A 19,534-nucleotide genomic window follows, 5' to 3' on the forward strand; every position below is an offset into this window, starting at 1 on the left:
CTCACTACTCTGCACTCACTACTCACTACTCTGCACTCACTACTCTGCACTCACTACTCTGCACTCACTACTCACTACTCTGCACTCTCTACTCTGCACTCACCACTCTGCACTCACTACTCTGCACTCACTACTCACTACTCTGCACTCACTACTCTGCACTCACTACTCACTACTCTGCACTCACTACTCACTACTCTGCACTCACTACTCACTACTCTGCACTCACTACTCTGCACTCACTACTCTGCACTCACTACTCTGCACTCACTACTCACTACTCTGCACTCACTAATCTGCACTCACTACTCTGCACTCACTACTATGCACTCACTACTCACTACTCTGCACTCACTAATCTGCACTCACTAATCTGCACTCACTACTCTGCACTCACTACTCACTACTCTGCACTCACACTACTCTGCACTCACTACTCACTACTCTGCACTCACTACTCTGCACTCACTACTCACTACTCTGCACTCACTACTCTGCACTCACTACTCACTACTCACTACTCACTACTCTGCACTCACTACTCACTACTCTGCACTCTCTACTCTGCACTCACCACTCTGCACTCACTACTCTGCACTCACTACTCACTACTCTGCACTCACTACTCTGCACTCACTACTCTGCACTCACTACTCTGCACTCACTACTCACTACTCTGCACTCACCACTCTGCACTCACTACTCTGCACTCACTACTCTGCACTCACTACTCTGCACTCACTACTCACTACTCTGCACTCAATACTCTGCACTCACTACTCACTACTCTGCACTCACTACTCTACACTCACTACTCTGCACTCACTACTCTGCACTCACTACTCACTACTCTGCACTCACTACTCACTACTCTGCACTCACTACTCTGCACTCACTACTCTGCACTCACTACTCTGCACTCACTACTCACTACTCTGCACTCACTAATCTGCACTCACTACTCTGCACTCACTACTATGCACTCACTACTCACTACTCTGCACTCACTAATCTGCACTCACTACTCTGCACTCACTAATCTGCACTCACTAATCTGCACTCACTAATCTGCACTCACTACTCTGCACTCACTACTCACTACTCTGCACTCACACTACTCTGCACTCACTACTCACTACTCTGCACTCACTACTCTGCACTCACTACTCACTACTCTGCACTCACTACTCTGCACTCACTACTCACTACTCTGCACTCACTACTCACTACTCTGCACTCTCTACTCTGCACTCACCACTCTGCACTCACTACTCTGCACTCACTACTCACTACTCTGCACTCACTACTCTGCACTCACTACTCACTACTCTGCACTCACTACTCACTACTCTGCACTCACTACTCACTACTCTGCACTCACTACTCTGCACTCACTACTCTGCACTCACTACTCTGCACTCACTACTCTGCACTCACTACTCACTACTCTGCACTCACTAATCTGCACTCACTAATCTGCACTCACTACTCTGCACTCACTACTCACTACTCTGCACTCACTAATCTGCACTCACTAATCTGCACTCACTAATCTGCACTCACTACTCTGCACTCACTACTCACTACTCTGCACTCACACTACTCTGCACTCACTACTCACTACTCTGCACTCACTACTCTGCACTCACTACTCACTACTCTGCACTCACTACTCACTACTCTGCACTCACTACTCACTACTCTGCACTCACTACTCACTACTCTGCACTCTCTACTCTGCACTCACCACTCTGCACTCACTACTCTGCACTCACTACTCACTACTCTGCACTCACTACTCTGCACTCACTACTCTGCACTCACTACTCACTACTCTGCACTCACCACTCTGCACTCACTACTCTGCACTCACTACTCTGCACTCACTACTCTGCACTCACTACTCACTACTCTGCACTCAATACTCTGCACTCACTACTCTGCACTCACCACTCTGCACTCACCACTCTGCACACACAACACCACTCTGCACTCACCACTCTGCACTCACTACTCTGCACTCACTAATCTGCACTCACTAATCTGCACTCACTAATCTGCACTCACTAATCTGCACTCACTACTCTGCACTCACTACTCACTACTCTGCACTCACACTACTCTGCACTCACTACTCACTACTCTGCACTCACTACTCTGCACTCACTACTCACTACTCTGCACTCACTACTCTGCACTCACTACTCACTACTCTGCACTCACTACTCACTACTCTGCACTCTCTACTCTGCACTCACCACTCTGCACTCACTACTCTGCACTCACTACTCACTACTCTGCACTCACTACTCTGCACTCACTACTCTGCACTCACTACTCTGCACTCACTACTCACTACTCTGCACTCACTACTCTGCACTCACTACTCTGCACTCACTACTCCGCACTCACTACTCCGCACTCACTACTCTGCATGCACTCACTACTCACTACTCTGCACTTACTACTCACTACTCTGCATTCACTACTCACTACTCTGCATTCACTACTCACTACTCTGCACTCACTACTCACTACTCTGCACTCACTACTCTGCACTCACTACTCTGCACTCACTACTCTGCACTCACTACTCTGCACTCACTACTCACTACTCTGCACTCACTACTCACTACTCTGCACTCACTACTCTGCACTCACTACTCACTACTCTGCACTCACTACTCACTACTCTGCACTCACTACTCTGCACTCACTACTCACTACTCTGCACTCACTACTCACTGCTCTGCACTCACTGCTCTGCACTCACTACTCACTACTCTGCACTCACTACTCTGCACTCACCACTCTGCACTCACCACTCTGCACTCACTACTCTGCACTCACTACTCTGCACTCACTACTCTGCACTCACTACTCACTACTCTGCACTCAATACTCTGCACTCACTACTCTGCACTCACCACTCTGCACTCACCACTCTGCACTCACCACTCTGCACACACAACACCACTCTGCACTCACCACTCTGCACTCACCACTCTGCACTCACCACTCTGCACTCACCACTCTGCACTCACTACTCTGCACTCACTACTCACTACTCTGCACTCACTACTCTGCACTCACTACTCACTACTCTGCACTCACTACTCTGCACTCACTACTCACTACTCTGCACTCACTACTCACTACTCTGCACTCTCTACTCTGCACTCACTACTCTGCACTCACTAATCACTACTCTGTACTCACTACTCTGCACTCACTACTCTGCACTCACTACTCTGCACTCACTACTCACTACTCTGCACTCACTACTCTGCACTCATTACTCTGCACTCATTACTCTGCACTCACTACTCACCACTCTGCACTCACCACTCACTACTCACTACCCGGCACTTACCACTCTGCACTCACCACTCTGCACTCACTACTCTGCACTCACTACTCTGCACTCACTACTCACTACTCTGCACTCACTACTCACCACTCTGCACTCAATACTCTGCACTCACCACTCTGCACTCACCACTCTGCACTCACTACTCACTACTCTGCACTCACTACTCACTACTCTGCACTCACTACTCTGCACTCACTACTCTGTTCTCACTACTCTGCACTCGCTACTCACTACTCACCACTCTGCACTCACCACTCTGCACTCACCACTCTGCACTCAAGTCCATGCAATTAGAGGACATAACATTCTGAACAAGCACCTACCTCTCAGTGCCCTCACTGCCTTGCGAAACTTCTCGATGCCGGCCAGGAAGAGAGCAGTGATCGGCGCTCGGCGGGGACGCTGGCGCCGTGAGCGTGCGCGCGACTGAACCCGCGCGTGGCCAGCACTTGTCGCTCCCTCTCCCATTAGGATTGCTGGGCGCGTGCCCAGCTCTTGTCTCCTTTTGTAGGCTTTGGCGGCTGACATGATTACAATAGTTCTCTGCCGAGAACGCGCTTCGCGCGTCTCTAGGCCGAGACCTAAAAAGGACCAAAGTTGGCCAGGAGCCAATCAGCTACTGCCACCCTCTAGAACTTTCCTGGAAGGAGCCCTAGTCCCTCAGATTTTCGTAAGCACAGTGCTAAGTAGTACCTACTGAGAGAACTAAGGTGAGCCCTTCCAGGGGAGGCGGGTGGGTTGCATGTGAATCTATGAAAGATACCAATACTGGATAACTGCAGTTACAGGTAAGTAACGCATTTCTTATCCAGTATTATGGGTATCTTTCATAGATTCCCATGCCTGAATCAGAGTAGCAAGCAACAGTCAGCACATTTCGTCTAGTACATCATGGAAGACACTTAATAACACCTTATCAGTAGTGCAATTCCATGAACCTGTAAACATTATTAGTAGAAAGAAATGTGCAAGAAGGAAATAGGAAAGGTGGGATGAAAGGAAGAAGGCTGACCTCTACTTGAATAGATGACGGAGCACCGCTTGTCCCACTGCTGCATCCTTCATAAGTTCTGAGTCCAAGCAGTAGTGCCTGGTGAACGTATGAGGCGTCTTCCATGTCGCCGCTCTACAAATGTCGACAATGGGCACCCCAGCAAAGAGCGCTATGGAAGTGGAGACTGCTCTTGTGGAATGAGCCCGAACTTTGGAAGGTAGAGGATGTCCTGCCTGTTGGTGGCAGAAGGCGATGGCCGCAGAGATCCACCTTGAAATACTCTGCTTTGTCAATGGATGACCCTTTCTGGGCCTACTAAAGGCAATGAATAGTTGGCTGGTTTTTCGAAACTGTTCTGTCCTATGGATATAGAAGTTCAGACATCTCTTCAGGTCTAAAGTGTGGAGAGATCTCTCCACTGCCTTCGATGGATTCGGAAAGAAAGTCTTTAGAACAATAGGTTCATTGAGATGAAAAGTAGACGGAACCTTTGTTATGAACTTAGGATTGGTCCTTAAGATGACTCTGTCCTGTTTGAATTGAATGAAAGGGTCCTGACTATATAAAGCCTGAAGCTCACTTACTCTCCTTGCTGACGTGAGAGCCAACAAGAGAGCTGTCTTCCATGACAAGGATTTGATATCTGCTTTATGAATTGGCTCGAAGGGGTGTTTCATCAACTGAGCCAAGACGATGTTAAGTTTCCACGTAGGTGGTAACAGTGTCACTGGAGGGAATGTTCTGAATAACCCTTTCAGAAATTGCTTGACTAGTCTATTGGACCATAGTGACATTCCAGACGAAGAGCGCCTAAATCGAGAGATGGCCGCCAGATGGACCTTTATTGAGGCGTGAGCCAATCCCGCGTTAGCCAGATGAAGTTAGTAAGGCAGCAGCTGCGCTGGAGATGACGAAAACGGATGCAGTTTTTTTAGCCTTGCACCACATACAGAACCTTTTCCACTTAAGGGAATACGTCCTGTTGGTACTGTCTGCCCGGGCCTGGGCCAAGACTGCTCTGCACTCTTGACGAAGATCTAAGTCCTGGAACTCTCTGAACTCAGGAGCCAAGCCGATAATCTGAGAGATGTTGGATCTGGATGCTGAACTTGCCCCTGGTTCATCGTGAGGAGATTCGGGTATGGCCTGAATGGGATCGGCGGCTCCAGCGATAGAAGGTGGAGTTCTGTAAACCAGTGCTGCAACGCTCCGTCTTCATTTTCCGGAGAACCCTGGGAATCAGGGGAAATGGAGGAAATGCGTAAGCAAATACGTTGCACCATGCCATCGAAAATGCATCCCCGAGAGATCTTGGCTGGGGAAGCCAGCTTGCATAATGTTGCCATTTTGCGTTGCTTTCTGTTGCAAACAGGTCCAGGTGAGGTGTGCCACAGCGGGAGAAAACTGCGCTGAGAGCATGGTGGTTGAGCTCCCACTCGTGGCAGATGGAACATTGTCTGCTTAGAGAGTCTGCCAGGGTATTGTCTGCCCCTGGGACATACTCGGCCTGAAGAGAAATGGAGTTGCGGAGTAGCCATTTCCAAATTCGTTGAGATTCTTGAGACAACGTCATTGATCGAGTACCCCCTTGTTTGTTCAAATAGTGCATTGTGGTGGTGTTGTCGGTTCTCATAAGCACTGGGGAGTTCCTGATCCGAGGCAGGAATGCTCGAAGAGCCAGGTATACTGCCCTCAAATCGAGCAGGTTGATGTGCAGCTCCTTTTCTGCCAGTGACCATTGGCCGTTGATCTGGAGCTCCTGCAGGAACACACCCCATCCTTCCAACAAGGCATCTGTTGTTATTACGTGGGGTGAGATTGGAAGCAGGAAAGGAAGGCCTTGGTTCAGATTTTTTGTTTGTAGCCACAAGTGCAGAGCCTGTGTCATGATCGGAGTGATTTTGATCAGATCGTCGAAGGACCCCAAACACTGGATCCACTGAGAAGACAGCGCTTCTTGTAATGGGCGCATACGAAGGCGGCAGTGTGGAATTAGTAGGATATTGGAGGACATCATCCCCAACAATGATTTGAAGAGTCGCACCTTGATGGTCTTTTTGGTCCGAACTCGGCTTGCTAGAGACCTCAGTTTGGTTTGACGCTCCAGTGAAGGAAAGGCCTTTCCCTGGCGCGTGTCCAGAGTTGCTCCCAGGAAAGTGAGACGTTGCGATGGTCTTTTCCTGGTTAAGCGTAAGTCCTAGGCTTTCGAAGAGTTGAAGACAGGCGTTGGAAGATTTGGTTAAGCCTATCAGAGTAGGAGCCTTGACGAGCCAGTCGTCCAAGTAGGGAAAAACCTGGTGATGGAGTTGGCGTAGGTACGCTGCCACAGGAGACAGGCATTTTGTAAAAATGCGTGGTGCCGACTTCAGGCCAAATGGTAACACTCTGAATTGGTAGTGCCGTCTCGCCACCACAAATCTCAGAAACTGTCTGTGACTCTTGTGAATCAGTATGTGAAAATAGGTGTCCTGGAGGTCTAAGGACACCATGAAATCTTTGGAATTGAGTAGCTGTAACACCTCTTGAATGGATACCATACGGAACAATTGTTTTTTGAGGTATCTGTGAGCCTTCTGAGATCCAATATAGGTCTCAATTTTTTCTCCTTTTTTCGTATTAGGAAGAAGCGGGAGTAGAATCCTTTCCCCTTCTGACCTCGGGGAACTCTTTCCACGGCCCTTTTCTGGAGCATTAGAGAGAGTTCTTTTTGAAGGAGATGCAGATTCTTGTGCTGCATAGGACGTGGGGGGTTCGGAGGAGGAGGCTCTACGAACTCCAAGGTATGTCCGAACCGAACCAGCTGGAGAACCCAACGATCCGTCGTGATCTTTTGCCAATTGTGAAGGAAGTTCGATATTTTCCCTCCAACTGCGTAATGTGGAGAAGATGTGGAGGCCTGTGGGAGAAAGAGGTCATGGCCTTCTGGCTGCGTCCTTATTTCCTCCTCGTCCTCGAAAGGAAGGCTTGTTGTATGATGAGTGGCCTTGTTGCTGCCTTTGCTGGTATTGAGGCTTGTACTGCTGTGAGGAACCATAAAAGGTCTTGTATCCCTGGTAGCCACCTCTTGTCTGTTGTCCTGTTCCTCTGGAGCCCCGAAAGGAAGTATTCTTATACTGGAGGGTACCCAGGGCTTTCTCGGTCTCTGTATCTTTCTTGATACCCTGCAGCATCTCATCTATATGCTCCCCAAAGAGCTGTATACCATCGAACGGCATGTCCAGAACTTTGGTTTGTACCTCCGGGCGTAACGATGTGGCTTTAAGCCACCCCTGGCGCTTTAGGACAGCTGCCCCTGCCATCTGTCTAAATCCTGTTGTGGCTATATTCATCGCCACATCTATCATTTCCGAGGCAGATCGCTCGCCCTCAAGGAGTATCTTCTTTGCCTCCTCCTTCTGGTCTTCTGGTATTGCTCCTAAATATGGGGCAATATCCGCCCACATCTGGCGATTGTATAGTCCTAGGAGGGCCATGGCATTTGCCGCCCGGATGGAAAGGGCCGACATGGACGAAAACTTTTTACCAATATTATCAAGTTTACGGCCTTCCTTATCCGGTGGAGCAGTCAACGCTGCCGACAGATTACTAGACTTATGCTGTGCAGCTTGCGTAATAACAGAGTCCGGTTTCGTTTGGCCTATAAGGCATGCCGGAGCCGTGGCTGGGGCCTTATATTTCTTGTCAAGTCTGGGCAGAACTAGAATCAGAGATGAGGGGTTCTGCATTATCTTCACCCCCTGATCCCAGACATACTCGATGATAGGGATGGATCGTACAATCTTCTTAAATGGCTCTTTGAAGTCATACAGGAAGCAATCCTGTGTTTGCGTGGTCATTTCGATTTTAAACCGTGCCGCAGCTCTTTTCACGATATTATGAAACCCCCGATATCCTCTGGGGGTGACTCCACCTGTGCCTGGTATGGGGATGCAGGATCCGGAATGACATAGTTATTCCATTCTTCATCCTGAATTTCTCCTTCCTCCTGCTGACCTTCCTCCTCTTCATCAGAAGAAGGTAGAGGTGGTAAAGTGACAGGATCTTGACGAATGACCAATGGAGGTTGTCTAGGGCGAGGAGGTATTACAGGTGTAGGTTGCTGTACCAGAGGAGGCGGAGTGGGCGGAAACCGCTGCTTAAAGTCCGCTATGAGAAATTGCAGGTCCGTCACTATTGATGCTGGGAGGCACACCATAGGTTTTGAGGAAGGAGGCGGAGTAATTTGACCTTCCTCCTGAGATCGTCCTTCATCCTGACCCAGGTCTTCATAGTCTGAGCTTTCATGGACTTTAACATGGAGCTCTGATGGACTAGTCGCAGGCTGGAACATTGAACCGTCGTCGGAATCATCTGTGTCAAGCAGATGGGTCGGTGGCAGTGACTGGACCCTGCTAGGCGACGTTAATTCTGGTGTCAAAGTACTCTTTGTCAGTCTATAGTGTGTATAAGAGTACTGCAGTGTAGGAGATCCTGTAGTCGACAAGCCCGTCGACGGGACGGTCGTCGATGGCGGAGCGTCAATGGCCTCAGCAGGTATCTTCATCGACGACGATGCTGTCGACGGCAGCGTCGACGGGTCCTTCTTCATCAACGGCAGTGTCGTCTTTGGACCTGTCGCCGATGGCTTCGTCGACGGTTGTGTCGACGGTCTCGTCGACGGTTGCGTCGATGGTCTCAATGACTTCTTCGACGCCGGTGTCGATGTCGTTGGCTTCGTCGATGGCTTCGTCGACGATGGAGCCGTCGACGGTGTCTTAGATGCCGTCGATGAAGAAATCGTCGACGCTGAAGTGACTCTCGTCGACGACGAAGACTTTGCTTGCGTCGACATGGTGGATGTCGTCGACGGAGGCGTCGACGACGACTTTTTAATAGCAATGACTGACACAATCGACCTACCCGTCGACGACGATGCCGTGGTAGAGGTCATGGCGGAGAAGGACGATGCCGTCGACGTAGATAAAGTTGCTGTCGACGTCGTCACAGGCATGGCTGGAGTGACCAGCAAAGGCTTCTTTAAGGTGACATCCTGAAGAGAACTTTTTCCTGCTATGTCCTGTGTACAAACCTCTGAAGACTTGGGCGTCTTCTTCTGAGGTGGCTCTGCAGACCGGCCTGGAGATGACTGTCTGGGCCTTTTGGAGGAGTGTGAGCTCCTAAAGGAACACTCGCTCTCATCTGAAGAGACTGTCTGATCCTTCTCCTTAAGTCTCTTGAGCCATAAAAGCAGGCGCCCTTCTCTGTCATGGTTTTGGCAGAGAAAGTGCGGCAGACCTTGCAATCCTTCGCAGAGTGGTCAGGATAGAGACTGTAAAGGCAGTCTTCATGCCTGCCATCCACATGTAGTCTCAACTTGCTGCAGGAAGCACAGGGTCTGAAGAGCCCTTTTTTAGGAGTGTCAGACATGATGGACTGAAGTACTCCTCCACAAGAACAAGTTCTGTGAGAAAAAATATGGAATAAATCCAGAAACACTAGAAAGCTGAGCAGAGCTCAGTGGAGACTCCCTTAGCACGACGTGCGGTAGAAAATCTGAGGGACTAGGGCTCCTTCCAAGAAGGTTCTAGAGGGTGGTAGTAGCTGATTGGCTCCTGGCCAAACTTTGGTCCTTTTTACAAAAGGACTCAGATAGGTTACTAATGTGAGGCCTCTGGCCTATTAGTATGTATATGTCTATATGACATTACTATTGTTATGTACCGGGGACTTCCACCCCGACGACGGGGAATGATTCAGGCATGTGAATCTATGAAAGATACCCATAAAACTGGATAACTATAATTCTCTTCCACCTGACAGTTACATGAACTTCAATGCCACTGCTGATGTCACTCATGGGTTGATATTTAGTGTTGCTTGGTATCATAAACAATATTAGGTGCATGTTCAAATGTATATTTTTAAAACCTGTGATTTGACCCGTTCTTGATAAGTGATTGTACACTGATAAGTGCCATCTCTCATCTGTTTAAAAAACACACAAATTATGAATGGAATGCAGAACAAATCAAACATACCCCCTATTCAGAGATCTGGGTTAAATCAATTTCTTTTTTTGCTCACCATGCCGCTCCAGTTTGGACACAGCCATATGCAACCCAGTCTTGACCCGGCTCCCAATAAGAACAGTCCAGCCCACACTGCAAGACCAGGTCCTCCCTGGACCAGAAGCAAGCATCCTGGGACCGGTTTCTGGGATATCACCCCTCATCATCCAGGCTAGCTTGAATTCAGTGGTATAGTGAGCATGGGACCCATGTCTGGGCATACCCTTCCCACTTAGGGCGATAAAGCAAAACATACACATAATGGCTGGGTCCAAACTGGGATGGCATGTTGAGCAACCCTGTGGTGAACGTTTGACATTGTTCAGCATTCCATCTATCAATTGTTCTTTCTGCATCTGATTAACATACCAGTTGTACATAGTAATAAACACCAGTCCCTTGAGGAGATTTTGCTCTGACTGGTGTGGCACCAAGAACCACACAGATATGGAAATACAATTTCCTTACTACTGGCTGTTACAATTATATTATGTGTCATGGGCACAATCCGTTGATAGGTGTGTATGGAATCATATGTCAACAACCAATTATTCACACATTTCTTTGTGATCCACACTATGTGTGAAATATGGCTGGCTTCAGTCCATGTTGTTGTCTAGTCCAACACCAGTATGGTAAGAGCCAGTCCTTCATTTTCATTTAAATTTAATTTATTCACATTAAATTATGTATTTTTCTTAGAGCAAGTCCTGAACATTAGACTATACATGGCAGATTCAGGTTCACTGCCATATATCCCCACGTGCACCAGTAATAACTCTCTCCTTGTGTTTTCACTGGCATGACAGGGGGTTCATACACTACTCATTGACTGTTAATATTTTTTTACCGGTTATTCTATTTGGCCCTTCTAAGGTTGCGTAAACGTTACTCCTGTTTCTCTCTTTGTGCTCAGCACCGGGATAAAAATAGCAGAAACCTTTGGTTCAGTGTTGGATGTCCTACATGGCATCTGTTTTTCAAAAGTATGGCAAGAAACCATTTCTGTAAAGGGACCTGAACAAGGCTTGAATGCTAAACAAGTTTTGATACAGCCTATACCATCCAGCTTTGTTCTCAGACCTTAAAAAAAATCTATGGCAACCTGTGCTATTGTTTCTATCTGCGAGCTCTGCAACAAGGCCAACATTTCTTACGCATCCAGTAAGTTATCATCAGGGCTTCCATTCCCATCTAAATCCACCAGCACTTCTAGTTGTTTAGAGAGACTGAGGAAATTCCAGTGGCACACAGATCACTGATGTTTCCTCCCTCAGAGCAACCCCAACTGCTACAGATAGCACGGTGGTCTCACCCATTAGTTTCGGACTACCCACCACAGTCCGCTCTCCTGAGGAAGGGTTGGATCAACACTAAGGGTGACCTAAACCAATCTAGCAGCTTTCCTAACCTACACCACTGTAGTACCTATAAACTCTCACCACCAACAGGTACCACCCATGCTTGGTTCAACATTTATCTGCTGGAGGCTCCCATCTATGGGGCTATGACTGCAGATATATAATCTTTTTTTGGGAACTGTGGAAAACGCAGCCTGAATACGTCAGAGCATCACCATGGCAGTTGAACACAAAAGTCCAAACCAAGGTATACTCCTGGATTTCTCTATGCTCACAACACAATACCAGGAAACAACTGCTTCTTTGAGGCTATGAAGTCTTATTATCACTGATGCCAAAACTTCCATTTACCATCGCAGAAAAGTAATCCACAATGCTAAGAGGTAAAACGTTATCTTTAAATGACCCAAGTGTAACTTGTTTGTTTTTTCTTAAGATTAGAACATTGGAAGGTTGAGAGCGCTACTAAAGACAATGCGTTGATTAGGGCCAATAATGGCTGTTATAGGCTTTACGCTCCAAACTTATTAGAATGTTTAACTTTATTTCTCCAATATTCATTTTGAACATTCTCTGTGGGCTGAATGTCCTAACACCTTTATAGCCCTTCTGCGTAGGGCTATACTGGTTGTAAAAATCACTTTCCCTCTTTATAGGCCCCTGCAGTGGACTATTAGGCTAAAGCAAAAGGCTAAAGTAGCATTTGCCCTGCTTAACTTCTTCAAAGCAACCGTCACAGATTGAGGCCCCAAACTGCAATGACATATGTGGATTATGAGTGAGATGAGACAGGAGAAGAATGGTTAGTAAGCAAGCTGGGTGAATGACTAAAGGCATTGGGGTAGGCCAGAGAAAAAACAAACTATGGGACTGCTGCAACACTCTGACCATGAAAGCTCGATAGAAGAACATGAGAAGCTGAGAGCGAAGGTGACTGGCCAAAGAGTTCTCGACAGGAAAACAACAGGTGGTTTATTCATGATACTAAATTCAGTCAGGAGTTGTTGAGTTTAACAAAGTAGGATTGTAATTGTGTTTCAATATCCATCAAAGTAGGTCTGCCATATAAAACAAAGACATTCGAAAAAATATAGGCAGATAAGTAACTCACTGTAAACATGAGAAAAGTAAAGCGGACAAAGTAGTGGGACTAGAGATGTTAGGATGGGGCAAGATCAGAGAGACAGAAGGTATTAGAACAGACAGGTCGCGTTGAGGAAAAGGGAGAGGGAGACAGTCCCCCGTTAAAAAAAGAAAATCAAATTGACAGTACCCATAAACGTAATATCCACAGTACTAAGTCCCAAAAAAACAATGCTTTTCGTCAAAAATAAATACATTATTAAGAACGATAGATCTCTTCCCCATATTGCATTTCATACACCTATGACTAGGGATATTTTTGCCAAAAAATGTTTGAAATAAAAAATATGTCATGAACCTCGATAGAAGCAGAATTCACAGCAAAGAATGTGTTCAATTCTTGAAAAACATCAGTTTTCAAAATAAACAGATTTAGGAATTTGTAAACAAGAAACCTCAATGTTGCAGAAGTTTATGTATGACAAATGATGCAAAATGTGGGTCTTACGGCTCTCTGGATTGTGACAGCTGCTTTGTACTGTTTAAGCACTTGTTTCTGGTTATGAAAATTCCTTCTTTCTCTGTACCCTCTCCAATGTCTCTGCACCAACAATGCCGATTTCTCCTGTATTTCCTGCATGTGTTTATCCATCTGACCTGGAGAGAAGGGTTCAGATAAATTGTACTTCACTGTAATTTTCAGAAAATTTACTTACTGGTTAAAGAAAAAAAAGTCTCTCAACTTTTTACTTTTGAAACATAGGCTACTTTATATTTCCATTTTGCACACACACTCACCAAATCAATGTAGGTCTTGCTCTCCAAGCTATGAAGTGTATAAAGACTTAACACAAATCAATCCGCTGTCTTCTTGAGGTAAGATCCGACAGTATCGGAGGCATGTTTTTATTTCTATCTCTGGAACAACTGCACTAATCCAAGTAATATTAGGATATTGTCCCCGTGTTTTTTTCTTTTGGTGTTAACCTAGTATAGATGTTTTCAAACTATCTGTTGGAAGAAAAGCTCTTAAACACACTTCCCTCGTTTTCCATTTCTAAATCTGACGTTACCCTTTTCACTACTTTGCAAATAAGTTATTTTACCCTGAAAGACCAACAATAATATTGTACAAATCATTTAATGTGTCTCTTTACTATAAACATTTTACAAAAAATCGAGGTAGTTTATAATACTTATTAAAACACTTTACTTGTGTATCTAATGAAAACACACCTACCTTTTTGTATTTTCAAACATTCAGAATTTCACACCCTTTCAATCCCATTGTTACTTAACATTGGCTACATTTGTTGTTAATTTTGTTTAAGCAAATCTATTTACAATTTAGAAGTTTCTATCAAGTCCAGCCTATCTCAATATTCCATACTTCCACTCATAAACTGTCAACCCAGGGCTCAAGGTATTGGCTGCCTCACATTCTTAAGTAAGCCTTAAACAGGAAAATCTTGTTTCCAAAGTACAATTCTATACTGTACTATGGAGCGAGACTCCCTTGATTTCATCCTGTTGCTAAAGGCGAGAGTGTACCCTGCTGAGTATTTAGAGGTGAGATTGTACTAAGGAGCAAGACTCCCTTGATTTCATCCTAGTTGCTAAGGGCGAGAGTGTACCCTGCCGAGTATTAAGGGGTGAAAATGTACTATGGAGTGAGACTCGATTTAACCTCGGAATTATTGTACTATTTTGGGGGTAGGGCACAGGAGAACACTCTTCTGGCGAGTTCTGATAGCAGGGTTTCTAGCCTCCAAAGCAGTCTTTGCGTTCACGTTGACAGTCGCTCAAACCATACCTAGGTTTGGGAGTCAGTCCGCTGCAGAGAGCCCTCGGTGTGGGTGATGGCTAGAATGTCTATGAAGATAGCCCAGTGGGCCGAGGCAGAGATCCGGGTAAAACACATACCCTCCCTCCAACAGAGCCCAATCGGCCTTTCATCTTTAGAATTTTGGCACAAGTCTCTTGAAGCAACAACATGCACTAATCAAGTGGCAATGCAGTCTGGAGTACCGGTATAATAAACAGAAGCACCCAGCAGCTGACTAAGGTTTCGCACATCCACTTCGTCTGTTTCAAAATTATTAGGCGGTGCGGCTACTCTCACCATCCGCTGCCAAGGATGGATATCAGACCAATGGTTGTGTAAGAGCAGAGAGGCGCACACAGTGAAGTCAATAGTATACGGAAGTCCAAAATGAATTGTAGATCTTCGGTTCTTATTTGTAAAAGTTTTCTTTATTTTCATGTACAGCGGCACAGCCAACGCGTTTCATTCCCATTCGTGCCTTGGGAATTTCATCAGGGCATGTTTTAGACAGTCTAGTCTGTGCGGTTACTCTCGATATCGTGCTTCTTCAAGAACAGTTTGAAGGGCAGTCACAGTGGGTCACAATGTGTACCTGCAGAATGCTTAATGTTGAAATCCAAGTGGAGTGAAGGTCCAAGTTTCCACGAAATATTAGATCGCTGTCACTATGATAGGTCAATAAAAGTAACAAATCCGGACCCCTCGGGGGAACTCCAGAGGGGAAAGGGAGTCTAAGTGCCCAACGAAGTCTCCGGCTTCAAAAGGGGTCCGCAGAAGCGTAGTAACGCCACGGTGCCTTCGGTATGGCCCCCGTTCTCCGCTGCTCCTCCTCCTGGAATTTTGGACGCGATTGCCTTGTGCTGCGTTATAGGGCTTATCAGTGCCATGATCCCCTGATGTTGGGTTGGAGGCAGAAGACGAGGCGCCTATAGTAGTGTGTGAGCTGCTGTGAGTCAGCCTCTGGCGCTCTAGTCTGCCGTTGAACTCGAAGGGCACAGCGAGTGAGGGCAGTGGGTACTTCGAGAGTGCACAGAGGGTCTCCAAAGAGTGTAAACAGAGGAGATGGCTCAGATGGTCAAGGCTCCTATTGGAAGAATAGTGTAACTTTAAGGTCCCAGGTTGGACGCCCAGCAAACTGGACCAGGCTTTTATAAAAGAATATCATGCATGGGGTGTTTTTCCTATAATAAGTATGTATGTGCTTGTTCATATCCATGTATTGGTTTTCAAAGTGCCCCTTGACTCGCTGCACTCTAGCAGGGCACCCTAATGGCACATGATTGCAGGCCCAGCCTTCCAGAAGGGCGCCTCAGCTTAGCTGTTGTTTTCAGGAAACCAGACGCCAGTTTGTTTGTTGATTCGGGGTGGGGAGGAGGAGCAGACCTTGTCTTTTCGCTTCAAACAGTGCCCTGCAGTCTGTGGTTTGAACTTAAAAAGGTGCATTTCAGGGAATGTAAAAGTCTCTTTCGAAAGGTTTCTTCGGCTGCATCATTACATTATAGCAGTGCACACCACACGTAACAGCAATCTTGCATTTCACTGCTTCAGAATGTTACATTCATATTGTCATAATTGTATGATGGGTGGTGCACACCTATTTATTCTTTTCCACTGCATCGTGTAGTGTAATCACGGAGTGTTTGCAATACAGGTTAAGGGAACTGCCTATATTCCTGATCAGAAAGTGAGAATTCCGAACAACAATTGCCAGAAACACCTGTGTGCACTGCTTGGTGTGTTCAACTTCGTGTGTAATCAATAATTAAACACAACATTATATACTGCTTTTCAGAAATGTATTCAACATCAGCATCAATTTTCAAACAAAACATTTGTTTAATGAATTATTCATATATGTGTTTGAACATAATATTACACGATTATAACATCGAAAAAATAAAACTAGAATATGTTCATTCCACGACATAAAACTTCTTAAATGACACTATTTGTATCTTCATCTGTGTAGTCCACAAAATAATTTACTCGGTGCCCAATGCATTTTGGGACCCACGGTCCCTTTTTCAGGGGTCAGAAAAAATGTGGACCAAAATGTCCTCAAGAGTAATATGACCTGAGACCGCTTTATCTTCTAAAAAAAACAAAAAAACTCTGATGCTGTCTGTATGCTCGCGCTTAGCTAGGGGTGGGCGGAATTTGCGTAATCGTGTTACGTAAATCTCTGCGAAACAGTAAAAAAACTCTCTGCGAACTCGTAGAAATTCCGCAAACATGCGGAATTGCTTGTTCGCAATGCTTTTTTCCTGTTCGCAATTGCTGTTTGCGTGCTCAGGGGGGAAATATCTCGCGAACACGCATTTTGAGAACGCAAACAAGCAAAAAATGTCGCGGAACACAGAATTTTGGGCAATTTTGCATTCTCCGTGGAACACAAAATTACCTAAATTCCGCTAGCGGAACGGAATTTACCGCCCAGGCCTACTATGTAGTCCAAACTCCGGTCACATTGCTCCATTGTAAAAAATGCATTTTGTCGACATATTTCTTGAGAGATGAGACATAAGCTGCTTGTAGCTGAGAGGCACTCGACCTTTCAGCCATGCAAGGACAATCTAGAGCAGTCATATTGAATAACATCCACTCTTCTGATTAAGAGCACTATGAACGACTGCATGCTAGGGATACTAATACAAAATTAGAATACTGTAGTAGACGGCTCTTTGTATGAGGGGGAGGCACAGTGCTGTGCTGCAACTTTACAATATATATACACACAACCATACTTCGCTTATACTTCAAAAACAATGTGCGCTTATAGACATAAACTCTTTTCTAACACATGAATTAGTATTTCGAATGCTATGTGAACTGACAAACATTATTATGTAGATAGGCTGAACAGGTTGTGGTGGTTTCCTTTTCAGGTCGACCTTAGGCAGCGCACATGCTCTGTCTTCGAAACATGGTTTATTCAGTCTATGGGATTAGATCTCGCCTCCAACTTTTGAATGGCCTTTAAAAAAAGTTGCTTCTAATTAGATACTTGTTCCTACTTGTCCCACCTTTTCTCAATTGTTAACTCCCATGGGGTATTGCCGGAGGACTTGTACACTCCCACTTCTGTCATTGAATTTTGGATTTGTGGCACATTTTTGTCTATGTGGAACAAGCACTTCTTCAAAGTGATCGTGTTTTGCTGTTGTCTCAGCGCTGTTCCCGTTTCATGTGTTCCGCACTGCTACTGTGAAATTGAACCCCATTCACAGTGTTTGTTTCATTTTGTATATTTTACGCGGTAGTGGCTTTATGTCCGTTGTGTTTTATTTTTTTACATCAACTTTAGATTTGTGTTATTTTTTGTTTTTCTGCGGCGAAAATAGTCCACTTCTATTATTAAACTTTAGATTTTTGTTCGTCTTTGTTTTTTATGGAGAAAGTGGACCAATATCATTGGGTTTGCACTTTTCTTTATCTTATGTGCAGCGCCTGTTTTACGGCCCTAGCGCTGTATTTGTTTTCTTCCCCTGTCATTGGCATACAACACGCCCCCCCCCTAGTTTTTATCTCGACCTGTCGCTTCTCCTCATGCCAAGATCAACCAATAGCAGCCCAGTAAGAACTCACACTGTTGACTATTCGGTGAATAGGCTGCCACTGAAGGCAGAAAAGTAGAAATCTAGTAAACAGTGTTTGTGCATTCCATGCATTTGTGATGTAGGATTACGCGACATATGCAATGGTTCTGCATTGTTTCCTGTGATGGGAACGAGTCAGTAAACAAGTAAATTGCTGCGCATCATAGGAAAAATACTTCCGGAAGGAGAAAAGTACAGGTTCTAAGTGCTACATGCGTGTTAGCAGTGAGGCCAAAGATGAGATAGTTGGCCAACTCTTTGTGTTGCGGTACAAATTTGTTGCAAGCGGAGGTACTTGTTTTCATTACTACATAGAAAACTTGTTATCATAATGTGATCATGTGCTGGTTTCAGCATGGGGAAAATAAATTCAATTTTCAGCCTGGTCTTCATATTGACGTTAAAAGCAATTATAAAGAAAATAGACTTAGGTTCTGATTACGAAGTGCGGGCACCACCGCACCAGCGGTCCAGCGTCCTATTATGAGTTTGGGGACCGGACCGCCAAAGGACCACTGCCGGGAATCTGGGATCCCAGACGGTGTCGCAGCATTCTGAGGCCCGCAATATGCTTGGCGGTGCTGCTGCTGCAAGGCCAAGCATATTACAAGTAAGACACACTGTTTTCCATTTGTATGGATTTTTACAGATAAATACAAACAGAAAACAATGTGTTTTCTGCCTGCATTTATTCTTAAAAGTGGATACATACAGAAAATCGTGCTTCTTTTAAGTGACTTGCCATGCTGTCTTTCATGAATTGTAGCCCAACAGCTGAACAGATTGACAGCGTGGGAAATAAAAAAACAGTATGAAATTTCTTTAAAAAAAAGACAAATGTCCACACACATTTGTGGTATAACGCTAATATTTAGTAGATGTATTGTAACGTAATATTTGGCAGCTTAAATAGCAAGATCACGACAGACATCAAAGTATGAGTGCGTGTCTATCAGTTAAATAAACATGGAAATTTACTGTTTTATAATTTCATTTATACTCAAAATAAATATGGATAAATACAGTTAAAATGGGCAAAAAATAAATATGGCTCAATACAGATGTAAATTAAAATTTGTTTAAAAAATATAAAATCGGGAGACCTAATTATAAGTTTCCTCACTGCCACAGTTTTCATGGCGGTGAGCCCACCTAGAAAAAGGTGACGGTGAGGAAACAGGGGCCCCCTGATGCCTCAGGTCTAGGGGATGCATGAAGGGGGGCACATGGTGTGCCCCCCTGTATGCATGCACCC

General features: G+C 45.4%; 1 protein-coding gene across 1 annotated transcript in view; it reads right to left on the reverse strand.

The window, feature by feature from the left end:
- The window catches only part of IQCB1 (IQ motif containing B1), a 378,653-nt gene that overhangs the window by 199,132 nt on the left and 159,987 nt on the right, over window positions 1-19,534 (reverse strand). Inside the window, exon 12 of the mRNA XM_078682448.1 lies at window positions 13,367-13,515. Within this exon, the coding sequence (XP_078538574.1) occupies window positions 13,367-13,515 (149 nt within the window). The remainder of the gene's footprint in view (window positions 1-13,366; window positions 13,516-19,534) is intronic.

This window comes from Lissotriton helveticus, chromosome 3_1, assembly GCF_964261635.1.
Source record: "Lissotriton helveticus chromosome 3_1, aLisHel1.1, whole genome shotgun sequence".
Lineage (NCBI taxonomy): Eukaryota > Metazoa > Chordata > Amphibia > Caudata > Salamandridae > Lissotriton > Lissotriton helveticus.